At 53.1% G+C, this 15879-nt stretch overlaps 1 protein-coding gene and 1 long non-coding RNA gene across 3 annotated transcripts; both read left to right on the top strand.

Annotated features, from left to right (window-relative positions):
- The first annotated feature begins 6686 nt into the window (after window positions 1–6686).
- SRSF1 (serine and arginine rich splicing factor 1) lies at window positions 6687–10478 on the top strand. Of its 2 annotated transcripts, none has more exons than XR_004419950.2 (4): window positions 6687–7309; window positions 7495–7679; window positions 7891–9041; window positions 9970–10478. XR_004419950.2 is itself a non-coding variant. In XM_033078363.2 (4 exons), the coding sequence occupies exons 1-4, from the start codon at window positions 7116–7118 to the stop codon at window positions 8511–8513; spliced, it is 747 nt and encodes a 248-aa protein (XP_032934254.1). In that variant the 5' UTR covers window positions 6691–7115; the 3' UTR covers window positions 8514–10478. The 2 variants fall into 2 exon arrangements, 1 of the variants encoding a protein (XP_032934254.1); XM_033078363.2 differs by having other exon boundaries at window positions 6691–7309; window positions 7891–8063; window positions 8319–10478.
- A 2201-nt stretch (window positions 10479–12679) lies between these two features.
- On the top strand, window positions 12680–15707 carry LOC117006087. The gene is made up of 2 exons (XR_004419951.1): window positions 12680–13715; window positions 15485–15707. It is a non-coding gene; the product is annotated as an uncharacterized LOC117006087 (long non-coding RNA).
- Window positions 15708–15879: the final 172 nt, after the last annotated feature.

Here is a 15879-nt window from a genome sequence, read left to right as displayed (position 1 = left end):
GGATCCAGGTGAGCCCCTGTGCTGGGATCCAGGTGAGCCCCTGTGCTGGGATCCAGGTGAGTTCCTGCACTGGGATCCAGGTGAGTTCCTGCACTGGGATCCAGGTGAGGCCCTGCACTGGGATCCAGGTGAGCCCCTGTGCTGTGAACCCCTGCACTGGGATCCAGGTGAGCCCCTGTATTGGGATCCAGGTGAGCTCCTGCACTGGGATCCAGGTGAGTCCCTGCACTGGGATCCAGGTGAGCCCCTGTGCTGGGATCCAGTTGAAGCTCTGTGCTGGGATCCAGGTGAGTCCCTGCACTGGGATCCAGTTGAAGCTCTGCACTGGGATCCAGGCCAGCCTGTGGTCAGCACACACCCCTGGCTTTGCCATGGAGCACCCAGAAGCCAGCAGGTGCCAGTGACACCCAAAGCTGTCCTCTCAGTGTAAACCACCCGTGCAGGGGTCTGGAAGATTTATTTCCATCTCAGTCCAGTCCCACCAGTGCCCAGGGGCATCTCAGCCCCAGCCCATCACAGTGCTCAGCTTGTGTTTAACTCCAAGCAGGCATGCAATCAGCTGGGGAGGGTAAGGAGGCAATAATAAACAAAAAGAAGCCCTAGAGCAGAAAAAGTGCTCACTGCCAGCGCTGATGCTCTGGAGCAAACAGAAGGGGAGGCACTGCTTTGTGCTCACCCTGCCCCAGCAGCACAGGGATTGTTTGCTGCTAACAGCAAAAAAGCCTCACGGGGATGCCCCACGTGTGTGTGTGTGTGTGTGTGGTGAAACCCTCTGGAGCAGGAAGACAAATGAAGAAGCACTAAAGTCCTTGGTGTGCCAGGACATTGCCCAGAGCCTTGGATTTATGGTTAACTGGTTCCCATGGAGGACCTGCAGCTTTGACTGGTGCTGCAGCTCCCTGCCCTTGCCAGCCCAGCTGTCCCAGGCTCCTCATCCCAGGCAGATTCTGCTCCTTGGATCCTTTCTTTCTCACGTGTATTTCAGAGGATAAATACATTAACATGCTTCTTGGGAAGTGATCAAATTATATGCATTGTTCATGCTCTAAATGACACAGCTGACAATGACACACTGCCCTCACGAAACTGCACCTAAAAGGCCTATTAGGAAAAGGAAAAAAATAGGTTCTATTTCATGTTTTAGTTGGGCTGTGGTGGTACAGCAAGTCCAGTATTATACACACATGAAATTGCCTTGTTTTGTCTTTGCATTGCAGAGAACAGCCACTGCTGGGGCTGCTCTCCTAATTTCTGACATTTGAAAGCATTTACTTTGCATCCTTCTCCTTAAGAATTAATGGGATATGAACCATGAGGTCTCCTGGATGAGGAATGTCTGGATAACAAAACGCTGTGGAGCAGGATTTCCAGTGGGAGCAGAATGCTTTCAGCAGTACCTGGGCACTGGGATCAGCAAACTGCTCTGGACCTCGGTGGCTGCTCCCACGCCGGCCCTTTGTAAACGTTGAGTTTATTTTTCCTCGTTTATTTGCCTTTCATTGTGCTCCAGCAGGAAAAATATATGGCTCAGTGTCCCCCCCACCCTGTCTCTGGGAGTTTTTGTTTCACATGGTTACCGCCGTCCCTCGCCTCTTCCAGTGTTTACATAAAGTTACAGCGCCCACGAAACAGCTCCCAAAACTTTATTTGTATTTAAAAATATTCTGCTTGAAACCAATCCTAATGCATTTCTGTCTGGTTGTAGTTCCCTGTGTTAAATAAAACCAGCAAGCCCACTCTGATGCCACGGGGGCTGAAAGCTCTGAGCTGGGACAGCAGCAGCGCTCTCCACGGAAAGCTAATGGAAAACCTCCTTTTAAAAACCACTCAGGCCTGGCAAATCTGGGTTATTTTTGGAGAACAAAGAGATGCAGCTCTATCCACGCTCCCAAGGCTTGGCTCGGTGGCACGGCCCTCACAGAGACATCCCTGGGTGTGTTGGTGCAGAGCTCCCACCGTGGCCCTGCAGTGACCTGGTGGGGATGGTGACAGGTGCCACACACCAGATCAGAAATTATCAATATCTCTAAGGGACAAACACCATTTCAGAGCCCTGTGTCATTCCCAGCTGGAACACCAGTGGTGGAAGCAAAGTGCCAGGAGGGGCCGGTGAGCTCCCGTTGCTGGAGCTGTGCCCTGTGATCTGAGATGGCTCAGCCAGCTGTGTGCCACACACCTGGAGAGTGGGAATGCATCGAGGGGAAAGGAGGCAACTCCAGCAAAATGCACAGGGAAACAAAAACAGCAAAAGGAAAAGGAGCAGCTGCAGGAAAAGCCTCCCTGCCAAACAGTAAGGTTCCCTCCGGAATGAGCAACCCAAACGGATTCGCTCCTTTCCACTTATTTATTCCTTAGCAGGAATAGATGTTAGCAGGTTTATTTACACTGACAGTTTGCATTCATTTTCCTCCCTCTCCACGTCAGGCCTTGGAGCATCCCACCAGGCAGGGAGAGGGAAGAGCAATGCAAGCAGCTGCCACGATATTCGGTGACAGCGGGAGGCAGGGAGCGATGGCAGAGCTCTGGATGAACAGAAATGTCTTCCCGGGGAAATAAATCCATGAAAATGGATTGGGGGGGGCTCACTGAAACTTTCTGGTCCGTGCTAACTGCTGCATCTTTCCCTCCCAGCCCCAGCCACGGTGTGCTGGCATGTGGGAATCGCTGAAAATCCAAGTAAGGTGAAAACAAGACAGCAGAAATCACAGCCAGCACATCATTTTTATTATTTTTAAAAATTAACCTTTTATTGCCAGCAGTGCATGGAGTGGCTGTTCTCACACAGGAGAAACTGCAGGGCCTTGGGAATTCTGAAAATGAGCATTCCCAACCCACCTGGGACCATCTGGACTCCGGTGCTGTTACCTCTGCTCATCTGGCTTTTCTCCTTTAAGTCTCCACCCCTGTGTGTCCTTCTGGGCTGGCTTCCAGGAAAAATTCCCCCTGGCAGTGTGCTGTGTTTTCCGTTTGCATCCAGACATGCCCCAGCCTGTGCAGAGGAAATCTCTCTGCTTACAGATAAATCTGCATGAACACAACGAGCTCTGTCACCATCCACTGCTATGGGAATTATTTTCAAGCTTACATACATTTTCCTTGTCTTATCTTAAGCTCAGAGTTTCTCTGAAAAAGTCAGACTGGTATTTCTGCATCTTTTTTCTGCATGCAAAACAGTAAGTTTGATAACTATTTAAAATGGACACACACATACACACCCCCAAAATATCAGCTTTGTATTTCACCTCCAAAAACACAACCTGTGTGGCTTCAGGTTGCTGGTGGAATGCCAAGGAAACCCCTCCAGCAGCAGATTCCAAAGGACTGGTGCAGGAGGGAAATGGCAAGTTTGGACAATTCACTGCTCAGTTCTCAAAAAAAACCACATTACAACTTGAGATGTCCCTTAGAAAACCGACCCTTTTCTCCCAAACAATCTGAGCTTTGATGAACTGTTATTTTGCAACACAGTAAGATTAGTCAGGACTAATCCCAGCTGGGCTCTGCAGCAAGGATTAGGACAAACAGGTTCTCTGTGGCAGGGCTGGGTGATGACAGGCCAAGGGCCACAGCCCCAGCCCTGCAGCTCTGCTTGGGAAATCTCCTGCTTCCCAAGTTTCATCAGGAATGACAATAAGCAATGATGTTATATGGGTAATATTTGCATTATTCTCCCATGGAAAGCCCTGATTTCTATTGCTCTCATTTTGAGAACAAAAACTTGTCATTTTACAGTAGTTGGCACTTTTTTTTTTTAACAAGATTATTTCCTTTTGCCTTCCCAGTAATTTATTTTCTACCTAACTTATTAATTCCCCACGTGTTGTGCTAGAAAGCCACAAATGACTCTGAGAAATAAGTATTATGCAGCATATCCAACTAAACACTCCACTGATAACACAGACCTAAGGAAGGTAATGAGGAAAAAAACATCTAATACTTCTACAAAGAGACACTTCATTAAGGTAATTAGGAGAACCATTTAAAGCAGTTATGAGGATTATTAAGATAAAAAAGAAATTATGCAACAGCGTTTTCACCAAGCAGGCAGATTTACTATTGGTTTATGATGCCTTTAAGGATAACTTTCAGTGGTTTTAGTAAGTTTTTGAAAAGAGAGACTCATTTCTTGGCAAAGGATGGAGTTTCCCTACACCCGGGAAAAGCACAATCAGGATCTTTGTGGAGTATTTTTGTCCCTCCACGATGCTGAAGCCGAATCCTTTGTCCCTGCTCCCACTGGATTCACACAGCCAGCACCCTGGAAAGAGGAAGCACGTGAAGGATCACAAGTGGATTTTCCCTCCTGCAGGAAGTCTGGTGGAGGGCACCAATTTTACACTCTTTTCAGCTCCCATTCAAAAGGGAACTGACAAATGGATTCTAGCATTGATCTGTACCAGAAGATACATTATTTTTGAAGACCCCCCAGCTGTTTTCAGTCCTTCCCTAACAATCTCATACACCTTTATATTTGATCATGAAAAATTTCATATCAGAAAAATGCTCTTTTCCAGACCTAGCTGCAAGGATAGCTGCTTCCTTCCTCCCCTTGCATTTCCTCCCTCACATTTTATACATGCAAAGGCATTTACATTCTTACTCCTTTCTGCCATTCTTACGTGGCTGCAGTTTTGATTTCATTGATTGCACACACCACTGTCTGCATTTATTTTAAATGAATCATGATATAAAAGCATTAATTCAGGCTTCTAATTAATTTTCCAAAGAAACTGTAATATACTCCCAAAAATCAGCTGCTTCGACCCTGTGGAGCATCTCTCATGAACCAGGTGAGCAGGACTTTGTCTGAATCTCTCTTTGCATTTCCAGATGTTCACATGAATTATTTACTGAGGTCCCACCTTTCCATAGGAGATAAACCAGATCTGGAGCTGTGTTGAAAACAACTTTTCACTTTTACACTCTTTCTTTTCCAACAGCTTCACTTTTTGGGGGGTTTTACCTCTCCAGCTGGTCAGCCCCAGATCAGGTCGGTGCAGCTGCTTTGGAACCTGCTCTGGGGTTTTTATTCTTACGGGGAGTTGTCCTGGTTTAAAGGGACAGTATTGCCAGGAAAAGGAAATTCAGGAACTCTCAGGCAAAAAGGTATGGGTTTGGAATAACAGTTCTTTACTGATATATTTATAAGACAAACAAAACCAGCATCAGCTATATGAAAGAAAAGAAAACCAGTGACAGAACAGAACGGAACTCAGTCCCAGTCCCCTTTTTTTTACAGTCCGGTGGAGCAGGGCAGGGCAGGGCAGGGCAGGCGGCCTCTCAGCCGCCTCTCAGGACTCCACCGTTCTTTCCCTGATGGAGCCATCGGGCTGCTCCAGGCATTCCTTTGTCTGGAGCTCTTCACGGCTGCTAGGGGAGCCACCCTGGGCAGCTTAACATAATAATGGGAAACATGTCTAAACCTCCCAGCCCACAACACGAGTGTGAGACAACAAACACACGTTTGTGTGCTCGTGGTTCGCGTCGTGGGTCTGCAGCAGCGACCGGGACACACGGGGGGGGGGGGGGGGGGGGCGGGGGGGGGGGGGGGGGGGCGCACCGCGGGGTCCCGCGGGCTGACACGGGACCGGCACGCGACCGGCACGCGACTGGCACGCGACTGGCACGCGACCGGCACGCGACCGGCACGCGACCGGCACGCGACCGCCACGCGACCGCCACGCGCCCGGCACGCGACCGCCACGCGACCGGCACGCGACCGCCACGCGACCGGCACGCGACCGGCACGCGACCGGCACGCGACCGGCACGCGACCGGCACGCGACCGGCACGCGACCGACACGTGACCGGCACGCGACCGGCACGCGACCGGCACGTGACCGGCACGCGACCGGCACGTGACCGGCACGCGACCGCCACGTGACCGGCACGCGACTGCCACGCGACCGGCACGCGACCGGCACGCGACCGACACGCGACCGGCACGCGACCGACACGCGACTGCCACGCGACCGGCACGTGACCGGCACGCGACCGGCACGTGACCGGCACGCGACCGACACGTGACCGCCACGCGACCGGCACGTGACCGCCACGCGACCGGCACGCGACCGGCACGTGACCGCCACGCGACTGCCACGTGACCGCCACGCGACCCCCCACGAGAGTTTTTTCCACGCGAGTTTTTTCCACGCGAGTTTTTTCCACGCGAGATTTTTCCACGCGAGATTTTTCCACGCGAGATTTTTCCACGCGAGATTTTTCCACGCGAGATTTTTCCACGCGAGTTTTTTCCACGCGAGATTTTTCCACGCGAGGTTTTTCCACGCGAGTTTTTTCCACGCGAGTTTTTTCCACGCGTGTTTTTTACACGCGAGATTTTTACACGCGAGATTTTTACACGCGAGATTTCCCCGCGCGAGATTTTTACACGCGTGATGTTTCCACGCGAGATCTCGTGTTTTTCGTGTTTTTCCACGCGAGATTATTCCACGGCGGGGACACGGCTGGGACACACCGGGGATAACCGGGGACATCAGGGGACACGGCGCGGACTCCGCGCGCGTTCCCGCCGCGCGTTCCCGCCGCGCGTGGTGCATTGTGGGAGCGGCCCCGCGCTTGGCGCCAAGCGCGCCCGCCGTCCCGCGCAGTGCATTGTGGGCCGCGCCCTCCTCGGCCGGGCCTAAAGGCGCGGGGCGCCGCACCGGACGTGACGTCACGCAACCGCCGCCGTTTAAGCCGCTGCCGGGAGGCACGTCTTTCACCGGCCGCGGGGACTAGAGGCTCCCTACGGTAGGACTGAGCTCCCGCAGCCTAGCGCCCCACAGCTGCGCCACCAGCACGGACTCCGCGTCTCCGAAGCGGCAAGAACCGAGGGACTACTTTGCGGTGAAACCGCGCATGCGCGGGGCGGAAGAGTGAGGGCGCGGCGGAAGACGCGGGCACTGCTGGTCCGCCGTGAGCGCGGGCGGTGCTGCGGCCGGTGCTGCGTCCCGGGGTGAGATCGGTGCGCGCAGAGGCAGCGCGAGCGGAGCCGCGGGCGCCATTTTGAAGCGGCGGTCGGGGGAGGTGACGAGCGCTCCGAGAGCCCGGCCCGGCCCCGCCACCGCCGCCCCGCACCGCCCCGCGCCGCCGCAAACATTGCCGACCTCGCCATGTCCGGCGGCGGCGTCATCCGCGGCCCGGCCGGCAACAACGACTGCCGCATCTACGTGGGGAACCTGCCCCCCGACATCCGCACCAAGGACATCGAGGACGTGTTCTACAAGTACGGCGCCATCCGCGACATCGACTTGAAGAACCGCCGCGGGGGCCCGCCCTTCGCTTTCGTCGAGTTCGAGGACCCCAGGTGAGACCCCCGTGGCGCTGCTTGGGCCCCCCAGCCCCGGCGGAGCCGCCGCTGCCCGCCCGGGAGCGTGGCCCCGCGGCCTGGGCCGCGCTAACGGGGCCTGGCGGGGAGAGGCGGGCGGGGAGCGGGAACAAAGGCGGGGGGTGCGGCGGCCGCGCTCACCGCCCGCCCCGTGCCGCCCGCAGGGACGCGGAGGACGCCGTCTACGGGCGGGACGGCTACGACTACGATGGGTATCGCCTCCGCGTGGAGTTCCCTCGGAGCGGCCGCGGTACCGGCAGAGGTGGCGGCGGCGGCGGAGGGGGAGGAGCCCCTCGGGGCAGGTACGGGCCCCCGTCCCGGCGCTCGGAGTACAGAGTGATTGTCTCGGGTGAGTCATTCCTCTCTCTCAGCCTAAGTGCTCCCCCGGGGTCCTGCAGGCGTGGTGCTGCTGCGAGCTTCCCCTTAAAAAGCATCGCCCCGTGCGCTGTGGGAAGGGTGGAGTGGTGTCCCCGCGATGCTGAGCTCTCCTCTCTTTCACGCGTAACACGGGAGGTAAGGCTCTAATCCGGTTTTAAAGTCACGTCTCGGTTTTTCTGTAGGGCTGCCTCCAAGTGGAAGTTGGCAGGATTTAAAGGATCACATGCGTGAAGCAGGTGATGTATGTTATGCTGATGTTTTCCGAGATGGCACTGGTGTCGTGGAGTTTGTGCGGAAGGAAGACATGACCTACGCTGTGCGAAAGCTGGATAACACTAAATTTAGATCTCACGAGGTAGGTATCACACTTACTTTCTTTGGCCAGAATTGGATACAAGGGGCTTAACAGTAGGATTTGAAGGTAAGGAACGTGTGGCGTTCACTGTTTGGTTACAGAGCAGCTAGATAAGTGTGTGGTCAGGCTGGACGTAGACGTGTAAGCTCTGCTGTCTGTCCCAGCCGTAGTAACGCTGTCTGCAGTCTGTCAGCATGCCTGAAACATGGCCCTGAAGCCTCGACGTTTCAATCGAAAGTTCTGTCTATCCAATAGGGAGAAACTGCCTACATCCGTGTTAAAGTTGATGGCCCAAGAAGCCCAAGCTATGGAAGATCTCGGTCCCGCAGCCGTAGTCGTAGCAGGAGCCGTAGTCGAAGCAACAGCAGAAGCCGCAGTTATTCCCCAAGAAGAAGCAGAGGATCTCCACGCTACTCTCCCCGCCACAGCAGATCCCGATCTCGTACATAAACATCACTCTAGCTCTGATCTTTTTGTAGAACCCCATGTTGTACACAGTTTTCCTTTACTTAGTACAGTCTTTCATATTTTTTTTTTTTAAATTCCAACTGTTTTACTCGAATTGGCTGAAGTGTTGAATTGCATTCTTGTGTAAAATCCCTAGTGAGTATTTGCTCCTCGACACCGACATTCCCCTCCTGTCTTTGGTAAATTGTATTTTAATTGCTGTCAGTCAGGATTGTTCCGGTTTAGTTCTAGTTCAATACCAACATTCTTGGAGCTGTGGTATTGCTGTGTAAATGTCTCAGTGTTCCGCTGTGGTCGAGACGAGCTGGGGATGTTGGGATGTTTGTGGCTAACTTGTCTCTTCTGGGGGATCTTACATTTTATCTTGCCTTTTCGTGTGTCTTTCTGTAGACATATCTGAAGAGATGGATTAAGAATGCTTTGGATTAAAGGATTGTGGAGCACATGTCAATCATTTTAGGATTGTCAAAAGGAGGATTGAGGAGGATCAGATCAATAATGGAGGCAATGGTATGACTCCAAGTGCTATTGTCACAGATGAACTTGGCAGTATTGACCTTATACTGAGAGACAGGGGAATTGAGGCCCAGCACCTACGTGTCCCCACGTGTCGCTTCAGGCATGTTCTCGTGACCGCAGGCTGCGATTGCTCTTCTCTTCTAAAACTTCCTTTTTTGCTGGGGGGGCAATTGTGGCCAAATCCCTGCTTTTGTAATTCTCTATTCCATTCTAGTTTTTTTTTTTTTTTTAAAGGAATAAGTGGGGCCGGGGGGGAGCATTGGTTTATTTGTCCCGCAGCGTTTGGTTACAAGTGTCCATGTCCGTAGTATCCGTACACTTGTAGTAGAACTTGCAATCAGAGTATAATATCAATACTGCTAAAATCTGCATGTCCTCTGTGTGACTGATACAGCGTGGCTGTTGCATTTTTATAAGTACCAGAATGAAAGCAAAATAAAAATAGCAAACCTAGTGGGGAATAATTTAAGTCTCAGCCCTGCCCCCTCAGACTAATTCACGATTGACTCACAATCCGTGTGAAAACACCGATTGTTAACGTTCCCTCCAGCTGGGAGTGCAGCTGTAGTCCAGCCATTCCATAGTAGGTGGATAGACCGAGCAGTTAAAGCTTTTCCAGTTGAGTAAAACCATTTTTGACAACCACAAAACCTCGTACCCACCAATGCGCTGAGTATGTTGGCATTTCCAGTTGACATATTGTAAATATTTACAATGTTTCCTCCAAATAGTAATTAACATTTCTAAAGAAATTATCTGAGCATCACCATTGGAAAGTTTGTTTTGGGGAATTGATAGTTATTACTGTACATCTGAATTAATTGATGGCAAACATAACTGATCATTCCCCAGAATCCTATTTTTTCATTACAGTATCTAACTTTTTGCCTCCTCTTTTTTGGTTTTGCTGGTTATAAAGGTTTGGATTGGAGAGGGCTCACTGGATCCCAATCCTTGGAGCTGGATCATTGGATTCAAATCATAATGTGGATAGGATAGGGAGGCTGAATTACAAGGATTCATGGAGCGGGATCAAATTACCAGGAACATAGGAGTGGATTCCTGCCCCAACCAAACCGCATTCGTGTGGATTTTTTTATTCAACTCAATTGGCTATTCCAAAGATATTTTTTTTCCTATTTTTGACGATTGGAGCCCTTAAGATGCACGATGGAGTTTTGCATTTTTTTGGTAAAAGGAGCAAAGCGAGGACCTGGAGAGGTACGCTGGAGCAATCTCCTTGGAAGGATTCAGCACGAGTAGATGGTAAACCTTAAAGGGGAAAAAGGGGGGTTTGTTTAAAAAAAAAAAAAAGTAACTAAGTCGTTTCTCTAAATTTAAAGACCAAAAATTGGAGTTAAAGATGACGTAGGTTTCAATTGGCCATTGCTTTTTTTCTTTTGACAAATAAAATTTTTACAAAAACGCGCCCCGTGTCATCGTTGGTCGCAGAGTCTCGTCCTCGCCTGCTGCCCTCGCGTTGGGGATCCAACAAAAGCCTTTTGTGTGGAACAGAGCTGGAGTGTTCCACAGGAAACGTCCATGTTTGAGCTTCTCCTCAATAAAGGATCAGTTCCCTGGGAAAGGGGTGGAATTTGGTAGATGAGGACGGGAGAAGAGTGAATTGTCTGCGCTTAAAGGAGGAAGCGTTAATGTGAGTGTTGATAGGAGCTCCTGTGGGGGAAATGGGAGATTTATGGGCTTGGTCTGGGGGCAGAACTGGTCACTGGCCATGGCTGCTGTGGGGGGATGGAGCAGGAGTTGGGTATTGTGCCATCCTTGAGCTGTGGCCATGGGGAATGGCCTCCTGTGGCACCTGTGGCCCTGGGGAAGGGGTGGCTGCTGCCAGAGAAGTTTGTTAGGATGTGGGAAGTAAGGGAGGGCTACAAAGCTGAAGTTTGCCCACAAACCCCAAACTACTGGGAATTGATGTTACATCAGCACCAGCAAAGGAAACTGAAAGTAATTTTAAAGGGTAAATGTGTGCTCAGGGTCTCATAAAGTAAAACCTGAGGAGTTTGGTGTGCCAGGAGTGGAGTTTGGAGTTCTCTCCAAAGGACCTGTGGGGAGGAGGAGTGAAGGACCTGGCACAGCCCAGGGGTCCCTGTCTCCACCCTGAGATACAGGGGAGAGGTGTGAGCCAGGCAGGGACTGCAGGCTGAGCTGGTGCCTCCACACCAGGAGCTCATTAATGTGTGGAGCATCAATTTCAGGGGTAATTCAGCCAGATAGGATATGGAATTACCTGTACAGGTGTGTGCTGGGGCTGCAGGAAGGCTGTAACTCAGGACTGTGTGTGCAGGAAGGCTGTAACTCAGGATTACCTGTCCAAGGTGTTTGCTGGAAGGCTGTAACTCAGGATTTCCTGTACAGGTGTGTGCAGGAAGGCTGTAACTCAGGATTAGCTGTGCAGGTGTGTGCAGGAAGGCTGTAATTCAGAATTACCTGTACAGGTGTTTGTTGGAAGGCTGTAACTCAGGATTACCTGTCCAAGGTGTTTGCTGGAAGGCTGTAATTCAGAATTACCTGTACAGGTGTGTGCTGGAAAGCTGTAACTCAGGATTACCTGTCCAAGGTGTGTGCTGGAAGGCTGTAACTCAGGATTACCTGTCCAAGCTGTGTGCTGGAAGGCTGTAACTCAGGATTAGCTGTGCAGGTGCTGGAGGTGCAGGAAGGCTGTAATTTGTCAAGCCTGCTCCTGGCACCAGGGAGCTGGTGGGTGCAGGATGTGCTCCAAGCCTCACTGTGCCTGGATCAGCTACTGGAGAGGGAGCTACGTGAGGATTGTTTGCTCCTGAGATTATCTCAGTGGTTTGGATCACCCTGTGGATGCTCTGGGAGGGCACTGACTCCCAGGAAAGGAAAGTGGGAACAGAGTGTTCTCTGCTTTGGGGTTTGTGGAGTGTCACCTTCCGGGGAAGCTGATGTGGAGTCAGCACAGCTCTGCCAGACGGCTGTGATCCTCCCTGCGCAGGGGAGAAGGAATGGGAGGGAGCAGAGCACTCCTGGCTTCTCTCTCATGCTGGTTTTCCCCCTCTGCAAGGGGAGAACTCGGAGCCAGGAGCAGCTGCTGGTCTGTTCCTGCCCCAGCAGCACCTGCTCACTTTGTTCCCTGTGTCCCAGCTGTGGTGTCTGTGAAGCACTTTGGGATCCTGGAATGAACCTGTTCTCAGTGTGGAGCTCTCTTACGCTCCTTTTTTTTCCCATAAAATTGTTTCCATCATTGTGCTGTGAACAGCCAGCCAGGCAGTGCTGGAGCAGGGAACCCACAGGGTGAAGTGAGGCTTTCCCCAAGTGCCCTGTGTTTTAATTTCACATTCTGATCCAGCGTGTTCCACCATCCTCGGGGGGAACATCATGTTCTCTGATTGACATAAAATAGAGGAATTAAATTAATATCTCAGAAATGTGCTATGAACCAGGTTTGACAGCAGTAGGAGAAGTTAACTGGAGGAGGCTGTGCCTCCTGACACACTCTCTGTTTTTAATTATACCACGTTATGAGTTCATTAACATTGTGACAGGGATGGTGAGTTTTGGGAGCAACACTCGAGCCTGGCACAGCCCGGGGAGCTCGGTGCCACCTCCTTTGCCCTTCAGCTTCTCCGAGGGTGAAAGAGAATCTGAGAGTAATGCCTGTTTGACTTCCCCCGTGGGGAATTCCAGGGAGCCATCCCCTCACCTGGCTGGGGCAGAGCTGGCATTGATTTTCATATCCTTGTGCATTAGTGGGAACGGGCTGGCTGCTCCAGCAGCACCTCTTCCAGGAAGGTATTTGCTAGGATTTCAACAGATGCCAACCAAGGCACCAGGTGTCTTCTTTCACGAACGTGTTCTTCCTGAAACTAAATGCTTTGAGAGTGCGTTCTCTCTGAAGAAGGTGGAAAGGGGTAGGGCAATGGAATTGCCGTTACCCCTCTCCTAAATCCTTTTCCCACCAGAAGCAGGGGGTTCCTGCCGCGTTCCAGCCGGCAGCGCTGGGAGAGCCGCCCCATTCCCGCAGGGAATCCGCGTGTTCCGACGCTCCTGCGCTTCCGATAGTGCGGCTTTGTTGGTACAACTGAGGGCGATTGTGCGCCCGGGGCTGGGCGGCCCCTCGGTGCCGCAGCTGCCCGGCAGCCCGGCCCGATACTGCCTTCTTTGTGCCCCGGACAGCCAGGGAATCTCCTCCTTAACTGCACATCGTCCTGATAGCCCCGTGCTTAATAAACCCGACACTAGCTCCGAAATAGAAACGGTTAGAAAACTTGTGGTTTCTCCTAGAAACCACAGTTTGGGGTTTTTTTTTTTCCTGTTGTTTGCTTGGGGTTTTTTTGTTGTTTTTTTTTTAAACAAAGTTCTGCTTTAGAACAGGAGATTCTTACATTGATCTGCGTGCGTTGGTTGTGCCGTGAGGTTTCTTGCTCCTGATAACAGCGGAGTTTTTAGCTGTGCAGCAAAATCAGAGTCATTTCTAGATTGGCTTAAAACAGCCCCAGCTTTGGTGAGGATCCCCCATGCCGAGTGCAGAATGATCCTCGCTGCACCTGCACGGGAAGAGCAGTTTATCTGGAATTGCAGTTGGAGCGGTTTCAAATAGAAAGCTGAATTATGAGGGAAAATGAAGATTCCAGGCAGCTCCCCGTGCAATAAACCTTCCCTAAATGCCGTCCCCGCACGGCTGAGGTGAGTCAGTGATGCACCCGCCCGCACTGCGCGCTCCCTGCAGCGCTTTGTCCTCTCCCGGCGGAGCTGCGGGATGCGATGGGATGGGCACAGAGCCTGGCAGAGCTGCAGGATGCGATGGGATGGGCACAGAGCCTGGCACAGTCATGGGACAGAACGGGCACGGAGCCCGGCAGAGCCGCGGGATGGGCACAGAGCCCGGCAGAGCCGCAGGACAGGACGGGCATGGAGCAGGGCAGAGCTGCGGGATGGGCACAGAGCCCGGCAGAGCCGCAGGACAGGACGGGCATGGAGCAGGGCAGAGCTGCGGGATGGGATGGGATGGGATGGAATGGGATACAGGGATGGGATGGGCACAGAGCCTGGCAGAGCTGCGGGATGGGATGGGATACAGGGATGGGATGGGCACAGAGCCTGGCAGAGCTGCAGGATGGGATGGGATGGGATACAGGGATGGGATGGGATACAGGGCTGGGATGGGATAGGCACAGAGCCTGGCAGAGCGATGGGATGGGATACAAGGATGGGATGGGATGGGCACAGAGCCTGGCAGAGTCACAGGAGAGGACGGGCATGGAGCAGGGCAGAGCTGTGGGATGGGCACAGAGCCTGGCAGAGCTGCAGGATGGGATGGGATACAGGGATGGGATGGGATACAGGGATGCGATGGGATGGGCACAGAGCCTGGCAGAGCTGCAGGATGCGATGGGATGGGCACAGAGCCTGGCACAGTCATGGGACAGAACGGGCACAGAGCCCGGCAGAGCCGCAGGATGGGCACAGAGCCCGGCAGAGCTGCAGGACAGGACGGGCATGGAGCAGGGCAGAGCTGTGGGATGGGCACAGAGCCTGGCAGAGCTGTGGGATGGGATACAGGGATGGGATGGGATGGGATACAGGGATGGGATGGGCACAGAGCACAGAGGCTGGCAGGGCTGCGGGATGGTATGGGCACAGAGCCTGGCAGAGCTATGGGATGGGATGGGCACAGAGCCTGGCAGAGCTGCAGGATGGGATAGGATGGGCACAGAGCCTGGCAGAGCTGTGGGATGGGATACAGGGATGGGATGGGATGAGCACAGAGCACAGAGCCTGGCAGAGCTGTGGGATGGGATACAGGGATGGGATGGGATGGGCACAGAGCCTGGCAGAGCTGCAGGACAGGACAGGCATGGAGCAGGGCAGAGCTGTGGGATGGGCACAGAGCCCGGCAGAGCTGCAGGATGGGATGGGATACAGGGATGGGATGGGATGGGCACAGAGCCTGGCAGAGCTGTGGGATGGGATACAGGGATAGGATGGGATGGGCACAGAGCCTGGCAGAGCTGCAGGACAGTTCTGGAGCCCAGCAGAGCCGCAGCACAGGCACGGAGCCGGAGGACAGGCACAGAGCCCGGCAGAGCCGTGGGATGGTCACCCAAGCTGGCAGAGCCGTGGGATGGGCACAGAGCCTGGCAGAACTGCGGGACAGGACAGGCACAGAGCCCGGCAGAGCCGCAGGACGAGCTGCAGCCTCTCCTGGGGGCTGGGGGGACCTGGCTCACCTCTGCGTCCCCTCCCGCCGGCGGGCTGGGTGGAAGGGCCGCTTGCAGAGCCATTAACATAATTTTATGCACTAATTTGTGTAATCATTAAAGAGTCGAGCAGGGCATTGTTCACATGAGTAATTACCTCTATATTCTAATAGCTCTAATTCATCCCTTTAGTGAGTTTCGTGTTTCAGTGACTCAGCCACGATGCACGCTTCGGGTCCTGTATTTTTTTTTCAGAAATGCCCGTCTCCCGCATGACTTGCTTGCCCTCCGCGCAGCTGATGACGCGACAGATCCTGACGAGCTCAGACCACGCGGATGCCGACCTGGGAAGATTTGCCAGCGTGGATCCGGGGCTCTGGGGCTGGCTGCATCCCACGGGGTGTTTGCCTGGCTAGGATGCTGCGGAGAGCAGCTGCCAGCGGAAATTTAAACATGAAAAACTTGGCAGTTTGCTGAACTCGGGGTATTTTCCTTCTGACAAAGGGCAGGGCTGTATTTTTGTAGTGATTTTTGATACAAGACGAGACACGGTGGCGGGGGGGAAATTCTGCTGTGCAGATTCTGGCTCCATCGATTCTCCATCCTCACACGTGCGTGTCTCTACAGGACACAGGGTGCAGGCAGGAGGG

Source organism: Catharus ustulatus, chromosome 22 (assembly GCF_009819885.2).
Source record: "Catharus ustulatus isolate bCatUst1 chromosome 22, bCatUst1.pri.v2, whole genome shotgun sequence".
NCBI classification, from domain to species: Eukaryota; Metazoa; Chordata; class Aves; order Passeriformes; family Turdidae; genus Catharus; species Catharus ustulatus.
The sequence above is the reverse complement of the archived record's forward strand: the minus strand, read 5'-3'. Positions and strand labels throughout refer to the sequence as shown.

Bases quoted from the DNA above. Each gene is read 5' to 3' on its own strand.
- SRSF1 (XM_033078363.2), top strand. From the start codon at position 7,116: ATGTCCGGCGGCGGCGTCATCCGCGGCCCGGCCGGCAACAACGACTGC. The intron at 7,680-7,890 runs GTGAGTCATTCC...GTTTTTCTGTAG, and splicing joins GTACAGAGTGATTGTCTCGG to GGCTGCCTCCAAGTGGAAGT. The intron at 8,064-8,318 runs GTAGGTATCACA...TCTATCCAATAG, and splicing joins CTAAATTTAGATCTCACGAG to GGAGAAACTGCCTACATCCG.